This window comes from Chaetodon trifascialis, chromosome 20 (assembly GCF_039877785.1).
Source record: "Chaetodon trifascialis isolate fChaTrf1 chromosome 20, fChaTrf1.hap1, whole genome shotgun sequence".
Classification (NCBI taxonomy): domain Eukaryota; kingdom Metazoa; phylum Chordata; class Actinopteri; order Chaetodontiformes; family Chaetodontidae; genus Chaetodon; species Chaetodon trifascialis.
In genome coordinates this window covers 19,185,694-19,202,038 of record NC_092075.1, presented here as the reverse complement: position 1 = coordinate 19,202,038, position 16,345 = coordinate 19,185,694, and the positions used below count along the sequence as shown (strand labels likewise).

Sequence of the window (16,345 nt, the reverse complement as noted above, 5' to 3'; positions counted from 1 at the left end):
GCACTACTTGAGCTTCTCTTTTTGACAGGACAAAGCTTATAGTAGGGGCTGCGATTAGGGCTTTATCATTAAATTAAACTAATTTATTTCTGTGTGTTTGTGTTAAGATTTCTGTCCTCATCCTCCCTTCCTTCTGTTCTTATTTTCTCTGTCTCTCCAGGTCCAAGGTGCCGGAGTTCATCAAGATGATGAGTGACCACTTCCTCTGACGGCGTTTCCTTGACAACCCGGCAATCGATCAAACTCGTTGTTGCTTCAGCCTGACCAATCAGCTTCTCTGGAACTTCGGCCTGACCAATCAGATCAGCCTCTTTCTCCTCTTGTCTGTCGTCTCTGATCCTCCTCTTCACGTTTGTCTCCTTCTGTCGAGAACACAAACTGCAGAGTCACATTAGTCGCTTTCGTCACTTTGCATCACAGCTGAAGTGAACTGGATGCTACTTTGTGAAGACATTAAAATGGCCGTTGTAACATGGCTGCTACAAAGTGGCAGTTTGTAGGATCTTTTGACACAAAGTGACAGCAATGGACAAAAATCTTTGGAATCACATCATCATTCTTCTTCTTGTACTACTTGTTTTATCAGCATTCCCAGAACAAAAGGGTTCTATATATAGTATATATATGAGAAATGGAAAACATGACAAAAAACTTGTTAAAAAAGTGCAACTGGACGTAGGCAGTGAGGAGGGTACAAGTTGGGGAGGGTTATTCAGAACTGAGCAAAACATATCACAAAATGTTAAAGAGTTTTTTTTTTAACAAAGCAACTTTGCGCAGCTGTTGAATGCAGCTTCAGCGCATCTCTGACTGAATGGCAATCTAACGCCACACTGTGGATGAAGCTGTGCCTGATCTCCTCTTGGATGCAAACCAGTCAGATAGATACACGTAGAGAAGCAAAACAAGCAAAAGTACAAAAAAAATAAAAGAACAGGAAAGTTCAACAGCGTATGACGAAAGCAAGCTGCCCACTCATACATCCCCTTACAAGCCACATACTCTCACAGATTAAATTCTGAACAAAAACCAAGGCAATATTAGGAATCTGTTGCAACCCTTTTGCTAGTCCAAGGCGCTTTATATGCCAAAATATCTGAACAAAAATTTAGTTTGCATCTGCTTTCTGACTATCATAGATGCCTAGAGAGAAGAGGGGCTAAACAAGAAAAACAGGGGCAACTCATTCACCCCCTTCATATGCATTCCTTTGTAAACTGCAAATATTTACAGTAGATCAGTGTAGAAGAAAATCTGAACATGTTTATGTATTTTTATTAGCGTTTTATGCTAATGACCTCATTGGCTTTGTTTAACAAAAGGCAAAATCATACAAACTGCTAACAATGTAGTGTGAACATAAATACAAAACCTGGACCGTTTAATCTAAATGACCCATGTATCCACTGAGAGGAAGAGAATATGTAGAGAATCAGTCATTGAATCAGTTAATCAATCAATTAATCAATCAGTGAATGACTCCAGAGGGACTGGGCTCTATAAATTATTGAAGGTAGAGGAGTTGCTGAGGACAGGAGGAAGAATTATGCTGGAATGAAAAGTGTACTTCTAAATGTGGTAGGATGCAAAGACTTTTCTTAACGTCTTCATTTGAGATTGTCAGCGTGGGTTTGTAGTGCAGATGCAAAAATGATGACAGAAAGGAGCTCTAGCAAACATCCCAAATCAAAGTTCTTTGTCCGATATTTGTCAGCATGTGCAGACAAAGTTTGAAATCCAAGCCTTTGCTGAAATCAAATGATAACTGGGCAGATGGTTGCAAGGAGGGGCAGATGATAAAAAGCCAGATAGATGGATGGTGGAGGAGAGGGAAGAAGGCAGGATGGAGCACTGAGGTGAATTCTATTCCACGTTTAGCACATTCCCTGAATTGCGATCACTCTACTTGAATGGGGTGCTCCCGGGCCAACATCCTGAGGAGGTTGAAATAGGGAGGGAGAGAAGGAAAAACAGAGAATCCAGAGGTCTAAATGGTGGTGATGCTACAGGGGAAGCAAGGGAACAATCATCGGGGCGAGGGGTGTATCATTTTCTTCTAGGGGCCAAGCAGCAGTAGTCAAAGCATTCCTGTGTTGGATTCATTTAATTCGCACATTTCCAGGTTTAGTGTCTGGCAAATCTCAACCCTAAACCTTCAAGCCCAACCTCAGACTTGCTTGCCCAGAGTACCAACCTTGAGGGACTTTCTGATTGACATTTGCTGGCAAAATAACAGATGAGTTTATTTTGTTGCTGAGGTGTGTTTTGCTAGAGCCATCAGAGAGGCTTTCAGCTGAGTGATGGCACAACTATTAGTCCAGCAACCAGACATGCCTGAGGCAGGGCCCAGACATTTTGATTACCTTGGTCTGCTCAATATATGTAATTTCAAAACGTTTGTAATTAGTTGAAACAAGATCGGTGGTCTGTATCTGATGGTCCAATCCAGAAGTTAAATCACTAACACAGTATGTCACTTCAGAATTTCAAGTGCTGTCTCTTGTACTAAAACTTGCCAAGCTTTCTTGGTTAGAAGCTCAGAAAAAGTCAGCACTGACTTGGGTGTGAAATAAGATTGGAAAAGAAACTGACCGACAAGGCGGTACTGGCAGTGACAAAAGTCATGACCATGATCAGGTGAGAACAGGAATAAATGAGTCAGGGCATGAAGAAATTACTGCATTTCTTTGCATTAATGTCTACTCTCCAGCAACAGATGAAGGTAACTGGAATATCAGCAAGAACATCCGTAGTGCTCTGCGGTCAATCAGAAAGTCCCAGTTCACCCTTGTTCCACTTTGAACCCTCCTCAATCCAGGCCTATGTTCAATCCCCAGTCCCAGTATTGTCTTCTCTGCTGACCCTAGCCTTATGAGCCCTAAACCAGAGCCCTAGCCCCTCTCCCCAGCCTCTTGCCCCACCTAAGCATTCCCACAGATGCAATTTGAACATTCACAATTCTACCAATGTGCCTTTTTAGAGTTCATATCATTCGAGTTGCCAGAGGAGGACATTTACCTGGTCTTTTAATAGGATGCAAGCTTAGGGAAACCTGTTCTTAGTCGTTAGGTTCTATGCAGTCAGGTTTTTTACCAGACCTGGGAATTTAAAAAAAGCTAAAAAGGAAAAAAAAGTATTTTTTGGATAAAAAAAAAAACTAAACTGTATTTAATGTACTGTACGCTTATATGTAAGTAGACAGCGTGTTCTGGCTTCTAGCCAATGAGACAGACGCTTGATTTAGCAAGATAAGCCCCGATCCCAGTCCTTCCCGTGCCCCCAAGTCCTCCATAACCCCCAACCCTTCCTGTTCCAAACCCCAGCCCTGTTTCCATGGTGAACAACGCGTCTCTTCTTGTATTATAGCTTATCAGCTTTTTATCAATATTTGATCGGCTTGTCCGTAAGCCAATGTAGTCTTCAGTACAAAGTGTGTGGTTGTATGTTGTAAAACAGATTTTCTTTTTTTTCTCTCTCTCTTTTTTAAGAAGAATCTTTTCTCTTATTATCTTGTTTTTTTTGTCCGTTATGGTTTACATGTCTATTATAGAAAAATGTAAAAAAAACAAAACAAAAACAAAAACAAAAAACAACACAATTCGCTATCTGACAGCATTGTTCTCTGTCGGTGGTCATTTTGACGCGGTTAAAATCCTACCCAATCAACAGGAAGGCACGGAAACTGGAAAAGAATCTATTTGAATAAATCAATCTATATATAAATGTACAAAAAAATATATACGATATATAAGGAGGGTGCCATTTTCTGTTATTTTTTTATTTTCTTTTGCAGAGGAGTGTTTGCTTGGGAAGGAATTATTTTCTCAAAGACTGGACTGGCAGAAGTTGGCGAGGCCCCTCAGTGTTATAAATTTTCAACTGACTTTGTTGTGTTCTCTGTTGTTGCCATGACATCACCCTCTGACTAGTACGGCACCCTGCGCAGGACAAAATGGGACCGGAGTTACATCAGCTCCATTCACTGCTATCTATCCAAGGCAACAACACACAGACGTTTGTAAATTGTATGCAACAAAATGGCAAACTTTACCATTATTTTGAAATTGTGTATGTAAAAGTTATATTTTTACATGTAGACTGTTGTTATTTTGTGTTTTAGAAATATGTTGTATCGGGTTTTTTGTTAAAAGATGAAAAAGTAAAATTCAGTGTGTGTTGAAAAAATGTGTCACATTGAAAATGTAGTGAGGTCAAAAGTTCCAAATCATTTTTTTTTTTTTTTTTAACATTATGTTTATTATCTGTGGGGAACATTTTGAGGGTTTGTGGGAGGAATCAGAAATCCTAAAAGATATATGATATTTGTTTATTTCTCCATGCCTCATGACATTACCATTTTTAATTGTATTTTTTGCAGATAAATGTGTAAATAGTCCTAAAACATTTTCTGTGGGGTTTCTGTGGGGAGAGGACTTGCCAGTGAGAGGTGATGATGATGAACTTGTTCTGATTTTAGTGAGGTTGTATTTGTCCGGTTAGTAGCCAGGTGCCAACTTTTAGTTTCGGTCAGTGGTGCTCAGTACTGTATGTGGTTTTGGTTGCCGACCATCTGAAGTGTAAGTCAAATTATTGTTTTTGCTTGCACCAAGAATCAATTGTGTCAGAGCCGGTGTGAGCCACTGTTTACCGTCATGCAAGAATTCAATTGGATTTGGAAATAAATAACCTTGGACAACAAAAAACAACAAACCCAAATACCTGTTCTATAAAATGCTGTTAGGGGAAGTGTAAATACAAAAATTCATAAAAACACAAAATGTCATAACTCAAAAAATAGACAACCTGATTTTCTTATGTGAAATGTATTCAGATAATCCAAAGTTTTTGCCACTGTATTTGTTTGTTATAATATTTGTTTCAGCAAAATTTGTTGTGATGGCACCTTTTCAGAAAATGTCATAAGGTTCACTTTGGCTTCCCCTGGTGGCTTCGGGCCGGCTCTGACTCTGCTGCATTTATTTCCTCCAAGATTGGTTGTAAATGTTGATTCAATGAAAGACCCTCAGCACCTGATTCAAGATTAATATATGAACATTTTGTAAAAGATTGGAGTGTTGCTAATATAAAAGAGCAGGTCGTCAGCAAACAATCTTATCAGCTATTTCCCCAAAAAGATATCAGACCATGTGCAAGGCAGTTTCAGTCGTTCTTTTCAGTGTTTGCCATTAAATTTGAGCTTTTTATCGAAAGGAAAAGCTGCTTTGAATCGGACCTAGGTTAAACACTAGGATTGAATCTGTCAGTGTAAGTGCTAAATGTATTTTTTAGGTAATGTTATTTTTGTGATGCTTCATTTCATATTTTCTCTTTGTTGTATAATCAAGTCATCTCCCGAATTACAGTATCTTCATTTTTGTTACCCCTGATGTTTCTATTAGCCAAAATGTTAACTTTTTTCTTTTCCCTCCTTGTTGTACATATGCACCTCATTTCTCTTTTTCAGTGACTGTGCCATGAGCTTTGTAATCTGTTACTCTGTACCAGTTTTACTGCAATAATGAGTTGAATTCAAAATGGCCACTCCTGTCCTTTGTTTTCCCAGCAATGCTAGAAACAGGAAGCACTTCTCTCTTTTCTCATAGTAGCTAACCCCATATAAATGATCAGACACTCGGGTATACTCCAGACATGAGCACTAACAAACAACAGTAGCACAGCAAATCTGAAATTTGGTACATTTATATCATACTAAAAATTAATTTATATCTTTTCCACACAAACAAATTTCAAAAAATTTTAAACATTTTGTACAAATGACCAGTATGGATCATAACATGGCACTTCTTTTGCAGAAAGTACTATAATTCCTGTAATTCCTAACCTCTATACAACAGAACATTTAAAATTTCCACTGCCAGAAGAAAAAACTATTTAAAACTCCTGCCAATATTTGAACAAATATTTCACTTCACGCATTGACTATTTTTGCAGTTTGATATTCAGAAATCTGTACTTATTTATTTACAAACATGTGTTACTTTTTGAAAACTCAAATTAATTTATTCTTGGGATCTAAGCTTATTAAACCACAGCAGTATTTTAGTTTTTATTAAATTGTACTGACAAAAGCAAAAACAAGTTCAGTTAATAAATCATAGTTCACAAGTGATTTAAAATCCTAAAGGGGCCTACGAATTGATGAGCATGTAAGGAAATGAAAGGAAAGAAAATAAAGCTGTTCACATTTTGCATTTCAATAAATTCTGGGTTCTGTTTATAGGTGATTTTATATATATATATTAAATGCTGGTTTTTCAGTTGGTTATTCCTCACATACATTCTGACCCAGAGTCAGTTTGGAACATGGATATGAGTTTCGTCTCGCCCATAACAGAGACAGGTCCAGGATGTGTTAAGCTTAGTACAAATACTGGAAGCGGGGGGGTGACTGCTAGCCTAACTAACAAAAGAGAGAAAAATACACCAACAGCATCTCTAATGCTGTCTGAATTACATTTAGACCCAGGTCCATGCTGTTATGAGCTGTGTTTGGACTCAAGTTCAGACTCAAATCTGGCAACTCCACAATGAGGACAGGATGTTAGCTCCAACACTAACTGCTGCTACACTATGTCTAATTTTTATATTTCTGTTTCAACAGCTATTCAGTATTTTCAACCAGACACATGCTGATTTTCTGGAACATTAACAAACCACCAGGAATCTTTGTGATTTTGTTTCAGATGATCTGAGGATGGATGGTTCCTGTACAGCTTCTTTGAAAAGTTCAGAATTTTATTACATCGAACTTGGTGAAATTTGTCCTTGTGAGAGTTTTTATTTCTGTAAGACCATTAACAACAACTTGTACAGCTGCTCCCATCTCATTCATGCTTGTCACCATTTTTTGGCAATTTTTCTGTCATAAGAAGATAATGTCTGCATTGATAATCCCTCTTGCCAAGCAGTGATTGGTCAATCATTTATCCAACCAGTTAAGACAGACCTGAATGAATCAGTGAGCAAATCAAATGTGGAACCAGGGTACAATTTATTGATTGGAAGGCCCTAAACTCTGGAAGTAAAAGAGTAATTTACGCACAAATTAATAATGCCAGGTAACAATTAATTGAATTGAATTAATTGAATATGAATAAAAAAATGATGACGAAAGACTGGACGCTGTGAGTTCCAACAAAAGTATGAACAACCAGCACAAATAAACAGTTAACTGAGAAGAATGTTGACTCATCTGCTTATTCAGTTCATCATGTTCTTTCTACAAGTATATTAGTCATTTTCAAAGACATGCTTCATTTTTCAGTATTAGAATCATTATGTGAAGATGAAAATACATGAACTGTGGCCTTTTTCTTTCTTCTTGTTCCTTGTGATGCAATTCATTTGAAAAGATGAAAAAAAAAACAAAAAAAAAAACATATGGCAGAATTACCCCATTATCAGTGCCTGGGCTTTTTGTTAAAGCTTCCTTTGTCAGTTCCTCTTGCTATGGAGTAGACTTAGTGCACCCTATTATTGACGCAAAATTTAAACTAAATCAATCATGAATTCCAATATATTTGGGGTTTTTTTTGCAGGGGCAATCCTTTTATACCATGAATAATGAAAAGAATAAGTAAAGAAAAAATTAGTTTGATTACTATGTGAAAACAGAATACAAAAAATATTCACTTTGCAAATGTTCAAGAAGAAAAAAGTAAGTGAAGTAAAAAGAATTTGTTATTTCATTTTATTATATTTTAAGATTTGAACTATGTGTTACTGAAGATGTGAGGTTGTGAGGTTTCGTGTGTGATGGCCACTATTTGGGATGTCCCATCACAGCCATCCACAAACGACGGTACAGAATATCAGAAAATGACAAAAACACAGCAGTTCCACTTTTTTCCCAGTGTGTGGCTGAGTGCCTCAAATCTTTATTTCATCATATTTTTTTGCTGCATGTGTTCTTTTCTACACTTCCATTTTCTTAATAATTTCTGATTAATGTTGGATTATTTTACTTTGATTTTTATGTTATATAATTATTACTGTCTCTATGGTTGCTGTTCTTGTTGATGTTATTATTACACTTTGTTTTTATTCCAGATCAGGCGAGATGTTGGAGAACAGGTTCTTTTTGATTTCTGTGTTGAGGGTTTTATTCTCCTCATACCAACCCAACAACTGGCTGTTTGTTGCCTGTTGTTTCTCATCTTGTAGTGATTCAATGAGGTTCATGTTCATGACCGTTCTGTAGCAATAAATGTGCCATTTTTATAATGCAGCGCTTTGAATGCCTCATTCTTTTTATACTTTACAGCATGGAGAGAAAATTACATCCATTTGAGGAAATCTTCAATACATTTATTTTCTTTCTTTACCAATGAACTGAAGTACTTAAAGGACTAGTGTGTAGGGTTTACTGACATCTAGCTGTGAGGTTGCAGATTGTAACCAACTGACTGCTCATGTAAAAGCCCTGAAAAGGGCGATTATTTGAGTGAAACATTTGACACAAATTTTCCTCACATCAAGTGTATAATGACTGATCAATATTGTCATGTATACAAATGCCAGTACAGTCGCTGTACCGTACACTTTCTCAGTAATGCAGACATTTCAGAAACTTAAATACGGAACAGTCAACACACTAAATATATATATATATATATATATATATATATATATATATATATATATATATATATATATATATATATATATATATATATATATATATATATATATATAAGAACTCATTCTGAGGGGACAAAAACACAAAGACTTGAGTCTGTTAAGAGAGCTTGAAACCTAAGCAGCAGTTGAGAAAACAGTGGTCACTTATGAAACCCGGTAGCAACATGGCTGCCAGTGTAGCAAGTCATAACCTGATTTTAGAGTCATCATGACCTCCTGGGGATGCTTCTCCCTCTAGCTTGTGACTGTCCTAGAGTAATGAAAAAGGTCTTTCCTTTTTTTAAATCAAATTTGTAATGTGGTTTGGTGTTTTCCCTACATATTTGTGGTTGTGCAGGTTGCGTACGGTTAGCTAGCTGTTGTGTTGTAACCTCACTCATCCATTTCGTAACCTTCCACAAAGTGCACAGGTTATGGAACAGCAGCAGCAAGAGTTTGTTCCTTGAGTTTACCTTGAAGACAGCTTTTCCCACCCAGGGTGGTGCACTCCTTGGGAGGGGGAACTACTTCGAAGGTCAGAGAACAAAGGTCTCCTCTTTGCAGTTCATGCCATAGATTACACAAAAGATTGTAACATGATTGGCTGCAGCCTTGCGCCACAAGATGGACACAGATATCTATCTGTCGCTATTTTTAGCTGGTTATCCAGTTATACAAATGAACCTGTACAGATGGGTAAATGTAGCACACCTGTGTATACACACCACATCACTTCTGGTCACTCCCCATAAAACCACAAATTGTCTGTAGGTTAAACAAACCACATACATTGTTAATTGGTGGGCTTTAGATGTACTGGTAGGTGTATGTTTCTACTTTAGTAAGTGTCTATGCTCAGCTAGGCTAATATGTCCTAAGTGTGGGTTTTTTATGGATGCTGCAGTTTCCATCCACAGTCCAAACACAGGTAAGTGGACTGAAGATTCAAGTGCCTTTTTGAATTTTCACCAAGTTTTCTGGTTGGTGTGAATGTGAGTACAACCTGTATAGGGTGTACCTCTGGGTGGAATTCACCCAATGCATCTGCAATAGTCCAGGTTTTGACACTAAAGGATCAGCACACTGGCAAGTCGACAAATGATTTCAACTTGAATTAAGACCTTTCAGATATCCAGTAGTTTGTAATAATAATTAACCTTCAATCTTTTTCATCTTTAGTTTCCTTTATTGTGCAACATCAGACACCACAAACATTTTTTTCTGTGCTCTGGTGTTTCATTTGCTGAGTAAATGAGGTCCTTGCTTGACACTAATCCCATATGTTTACCTGCTTTATGTTACCAGCCTACTGGAATAGGCCTGGACAGGTTACACATCACGTCATGAGTGTAGAGCAACTGGTTCTTCAATTGAAGGGATTGCCCTCTGAGCTGATGACGACTGCAGTAAACTGTACATTCAGCTCGGGATGACTCTTCATTTTGACTCATCGAGGTGGTTTCATCTGTCTCTGGCTGCAGGCTACAGGGATGGTGTCAGTTTCTGAATATTCTCATTCCATATTTTTATGAGGTGACATTCACTTCCCCAAACTACACGTTCATCTTGCTGTTGCAAGCACCTCCCGCTCTGACGTGCATACTGTGAGCAAAGTCTTTGTTCTTTGTTCTTTTTTTTTCCTTTTTTCTTTTTTTCTTTTTTAATGATGTCAGTTTGCTTGATGGTGGACAGACAGTAGTTGAGATATTAGTCAAAAAGTCCAATTAAGATTTTAATCTCTGCCTACAGAAGAAGATTAGGGACAATAGAAAAAGACTTATGTCTATCACATTTAAGTGGCATACAATGTGTCAAAAGCCACAGTTTTGTCGTTTGGCACATATAACACTCAACTTCTTACTGTAATGTGACTTTTGTGACCTCTTGACTGTAACTGAAACCCTACTATACAGGGTAGGTGCATCAGATATGGAAGATTTCTTTTATTCTCATCTCTCTGAAAGGACTCTCCGCGTGGTCACTGGCGACTGTAAATCCTTCATTTCTCAGTTGCCTCAACGTTCAATCCTCACTTGTTATTACTCTGCATTTATATGCCACCTCTAGGTCAGATTTTTACCAAATCACCAAATGTACCATACCACCATTTCTATGCAGATGACTTCCACATCTATGTCTCTGTTGATTCCAACAGCACAGTACTCATGTTAGAGACTATCATGAAGCTTTCCTCAGTTAAGCTCAGTGAAATCAGAAGCTAGATTCTTCCATTCCATCAGCTACAAAGTGTAATCCCTAGCTTCGGCAGCTGTTAGCTGCGCCAGTAACAGTCACCAAATATTTTGTGTGAGAAAATGAACAAGTTGAGCGGCACGGTGGAGCAGCAGGTAGTGCGCGTGCCTCACAGCCAGAAGGTCGCCGGTTCGATCCCTGGGTTCGGTGGGGCCTTTCTGTGTGAAGTTTGCATGTTCTTCCTGTGCATGCGTGGGTTCTCTCCGGGCACTCCGGCTTCCTCCTACAGACCAAAAACATGCTCATTAGGTTAATTGGTGGTAAATTGTCTTTAGGTGTGAGTGTGAGCGTGAATGGTTGTTTGTGTATATATGTTGCCCTGCGATCGACTGGCGACCGGTCCAGGGTGTACCCCGCCTCTTGCCCATTGACAGCTGGGATAGGCTCCAGCCCCCCCCACAACCCCGAAAGGCATAGGCGGTATAGAAAATGGATGGATGGAAAATGTTAACTACTTCTGGATGCCTGAAATAACCCCTCTACTTCGCTGGCAAGCATATCATCCTCTGTGGTGTTGTCAGACATGTATTGGCAAGATATTACATTATCTGGACTTTAACGAAATCTCAAAAATTATTGAACAGATTAGTGTGAAATTCAGTGGCAAGTTTGACCATCAACCAAAAAAACACTTGTTTTCAGTGCAGACAGCGCCCCCTTGTGGTTTGTTATTATGTTGAAATTAATTTATTTTTATCTCTATATACAGTATATTCAATACTATGGAGGCCCTGAGAGCGCAAAGCACTGCATTTTAAGGAACACATGATGTGATGAGTGTGATGAGTCTGGTTATCATCTCTGATTAACAGCAATGTTCCATTTGTTACAAATTTATTGAAATGCTGTAAAATGTATTTATTTATTTGTTATTTTCCTCTTTTGATGCCCATAAAAACGAAAGGAAAATAAATTATGAACCATTTTTCTGTTTTCAGATCAAATGGAATAACCACATTATTGGATAATACACAACATTGCTTCATCCTGTTCTTAACTCCATCCAAAATAATAGTGATTGTTTTAAAGATATACAAACAAGGCAGAGCATTTTTTTTCCCCTACACCAGACCTTTCTCCAGGGATAGCTCTGATGTGTGGGGTTAAGTCTGGCAGTGCAAGAACAATACTATACTAACTGGTTTCCAAATTGGAAAAGGTTTACATATTTAACATAACATATACAGTATAACATAAACTGCCAAACTCTTGAAAGACATTTAGATGTCAGATATTAACCTGAGAAATCTCACAAAAGTGGTTACATTTAAACCTATAGATGCCACTATATCAGCATAACACAGTTGAGGGATTTCAAGCCAGTAGTAGATGAGAGCTTGTTTAGATTTTGACTGAGACATGACACCCTACTGCTTTTTTAACAGAGGAAAAAGACCCAGACAAATCACTGAAGGGTGGTGTCTGACCTTTCTCCCTCATAAACACTGACCAGAGCTCGGCTGCTTTTCATCTGAAAGGTTGTTTTTTCCAGCACTGTTGGAACATTTTTAAAGCTGGTGAGTTTGATCTGATTTTTTCTCACCTGAGCGTTGCAGAGTTTCGAGGATTTTTGTCTCAAATCATGGGATGTGGCTGGTGGATGTTTTCCAGCAGAGGTGAGCTATTGTCATCATACATCTTTTAGCATGTTTCTGAGGCTGTCTTGATATTATTTAGGTTAATATATTAATACATATTAATTATATATTATATTAATTCTTACTCTTTTGGATAAATAGCTGTCATCAAATTTAATATCCAGTTTGCCAAACAAAATGTGGATTTTGAGCACCTTGGCAAAAATTCAAATTACCATCAGTGGCAGTGTTTTTAAATTCAAGCTCAGGGCACCTAGAGAGGTTAAGTGTTAGGAAATCCATCCATCCATCTACACTTCCTCAGCAGCCAAGTTTCCATCCAAATTTAGTGCAAAGTTTTAACAAATTTCCAAGAATATTGGCCAAAGAAAATGCAAAACAATGTGCATTTCCATCCACTACTATTATGGAAATATTATGTGAGCACATCGAGATGGTGACACTAATTATAAGGTCAGGTACCATTAATTCACTGCAGAAGAAGAGGGCAGGTTTCAAGTAATTTGAACTGAAGACCAATACTATTTTTACTCTAGATAGGACAGCAGAAGTAATAATAGAATATGAGCAGTAGCTCCATTAGCAAAAGAAGCCACAGTAAAGGGGGAATTAAGTAACAGCACTGGTAGTTGCAGCAGAACTATTATATTACTATTATCAGCATTTGTACCACTTCATTCAGTATTAGTGGTGATATCAGTAAAAGGCACTGGGTCACAGTTCATAAAGACGGTTTTTCTGTCTAGTAGTGTAACAAAATGATTGCATCTGCCATGTCCCTGTGACCTTTACAAGTACAACATCTGTGTCTCTGAAAGTAACTGTGATACTAAAAGTTTCCTGTGAACACACCTGCAGATAAGAATAAACCCAGAACAAATCATCTCTCTGACTGCGCTGCTTTACCATCACAATTCCCTCTTATTTGTTTATGATAGCATTTTTGTCCTTGTACATTGCTGAATGGAGTATTTTGCAACATTCATGTTAGTTTTAGGACTATGCTTTTTTGTCTTTCATCATTCCTGAAAAATCTGTTTTCATCTAAGACACCTGGTCAAATAAAGGTTGAAGACAGAAAATCCCTCCAGAGGGGTGAAGTAAGTCCACCACATGGATTGCTGTGAAATTTTGTACAGATATTCAGGATCCCTGAAGACAAATCTAAAACCTTTTTGGGAAACCCCTCACTTTTCCCCTAGTGCCACAATGAGGTTGTTGTTCAGTGTGAAATATCTTGACAATTACTTGATGGATTGCCATGAAATTTACAACAGATATATTCAAGGTCCCTTGTGGACCCACAGTAATGACTTGGATGATCCTCTGACTTTTCCTCTAGTACCACCATGAAGTTGACTTTTTGGTTGTGTATCCAATGTCATGCCATTTGTTTTTGTATCACCACAAAACAAATGGCAATTCCATTAACCTCAGTTGTCCTTTGTGTTTAGTGCTAATTTGCAATTGTTTAAACTAGCCAACCTCAGGTAACACTGGGTGACAGACATTCACAACTACAGGCAATTTAGAGCTGCCAGTAAACCTAACCTGTATGTCTTTGGACTGTGGAGGGAAGCTGGAGCACCTGGAGGAAACCCACACTGGCAGGGGAGAACATGCAAACTCCACACAAAAAGGCCAGCTGGAGGGTTCAAACCCAGTTGCTGTGAGGCAACAGTGCTAACTACTGCGCTTAAACCAGCACAGTGAGCATAGTGAACATTACACCTGCAAAACATACATACTAATATCATTGCCGTCATGTTAGGCTGCTAATGCGAACGCAGACTCTTAAACTTAATTTGGAAGTGACTGACATTTTAGGGGGAAGTGAGTAATTAAACATTCACTGTGCTCAATAATATTCACTGTTATTCAACTCATGGTTCCAGATGGCATTTTAACCATCTGGAAATAACAAGACACATGGTTTGTCACAGACATGGACATTGTACTGGACAAAGCCAGAGGAGAAAAGCCAAAAGCCTCTTCAGGGTGGTGCAGAAGAGTTTAAGGAGAGGCATAAATACTGCATGAGATTTGACTGAGTCATAACTCTGTCAAATGTTAGTCAAATGAAACATGTTTTGATTCAGTTTGCTTTAAATCTGATCAAAAATAGAAAAAACATGCTTCAGAACTTGCCTGACAATCATCAGATTTTTACATTTTCTTTCAGTACCAACATAATCCAGTGAGAGTTGTTGAGCTAATAGCTGATTTAGTATACTTCATGGTGCCAATTGCCAAAATGTAAATAAAAAAACAAGGCTCCAAGGAGAATACAAGCACCAACCTGTAGCTGATGTTACAATAGTCCATTGGATGAGGTGGGCTCCTCTGATGGCTTTTATTTCCACTCAAGTCATACTGGTTCACATATAGGCCTATTTGGTGTTTCCATTGATCAGATTAGCTACAGCATTTTTGAATTACTACATTTTCAAACAAATCTCAGATTTTACATGGAGCTAATGAAAAAAAATAAAGTAGAAGAATAAACAGCTCCACTTTAAAATAAACATCATTGTGAACAGGTTTGAAATGACACAAGGAGCAGCCAGCTCCCACAAAAACTGCAGGTAATTATGATTGTAATTGTTATTTGAGTGAGTGTGAAAATTTACCCTCACACACACTCTGGACAGGATCAAATGGGCATTAGCCTTGTTTTCTGACCTGTTGGCACTCTTAGCATTCAAATGTAGACGTTTAAAGTCCTTATTGTCACACCTAAAAAAAACACAGCAACATTGACCAAAATGGAAATGAAAAGTTAGAATGACACACACAGAAGGGAAACTTGTAAAACCACTTCAAAAGAGAAAAAAGCTAATTATACCAAGGAAAGTCTAAAAAAAATAAAATAAAAATCTGAGATCTAGCTGCATATCTGAGGAGGAACATCATCTCAGATGTCTTATGTAAGTTATTGTGGCAGCTTGAGTTATTGGTGGGTGACTAAAGGTTGTGTCACTGGGACGCGCCCATCTGCAGCATGTTTCTCTGAGCTGCATTCACACCCTGAACGTCCAGGTGACACAACACGACATGTACAGCTCTCTGCTGGGTGATTCACAGCCGTGGAAGAGAAAGCAGATGTGAGATGATGAAATGAACTCCTCAATATGCAGCTTTCCCTTTCATTCCACCCCGAGTAGCTTTAAGGTTGGAAGAATCCTGTTATTCCACACTGTCTGACAGTATCTTGCATGTTTTTTGAAGCTGTATGTGTTTACACTGAGTGAAATATTCAAACTAAGACTCCATGATGTTTATGGCTGTACCACTCAATCAAATGGAAATAATTCCAAATGTGTTGTGCATCATTTTACAGACCATTCACCAGAATTCAGCCTACATATTTGGTGACTTAAGAAACTTTGTAGTGACTGAGTCGTCGGCAGGTCAGTGAGGCTTTTAATCTTTAGCGTGTGTTTACCGTCAAGTAACAGACGGATCTCTGCCTTTTTAGGTTTTAAATGAAATGTTTTCATCGAATATTTCTTTTCCCAGCACAGTTTTAGTCAAATTCCCAGCAGCTGCATTTGTTTTCAGCTATGAGATTCACATCAGATAACATGAACTGCTGTCTAATGATAGTCAGAAATCAATCAGTTTATCAAAATTCCAGTTTCCAGTTTGGAGGTGCAACGCTAAGTAAAATAGACTGGAATCACTGACAGTAGCGTCAGTAGTAGAGTCAGTGCCTTGCTCCACCTTACTTAGTCACAAGCTGTTTTGCTTAAGGACAGTTAAGTCCCTATGCTGTCATGAACATCATGTCACGTCTGTTCGCTTTCTTTTGTTCATCCACCCTGAATCCACTGCTCAGCAGCTTTAGCTACAAG

At 38.2% G+C, this 16,345-nt stretch overlaps 1 protein-coding gene across 19 annotated transcripts in view; it reads left to right on the top strand.

The window, feature by feature from the left end:
- tcf4 (transcription factor 4) overlaps positions 1–8,244 on the top strand; it is a 248,766-nt gene extending 240,522 nt beyond the window's left edge. For all 19 annotated transcript variants that reach the window (XM_070988567.1, XM_070988571.1, XM_070988564.1 and 16 more), the window contains one exon: positions 161–8,244. Coding sequence is in view for 12 of the 19 variants with exons in the window: in XM_070988571.1 (XP_070844672.1) it covers positions 161–209 (49 nt within the window). In the remaining 7 variants the exon portion in view is untranslated. The remainder of the gene's footprint in view (positions 1–160) is intronic.
- The last annotated feature ends 8,101 nt before the right edge of the window (positions 8,245–16,345 follow it).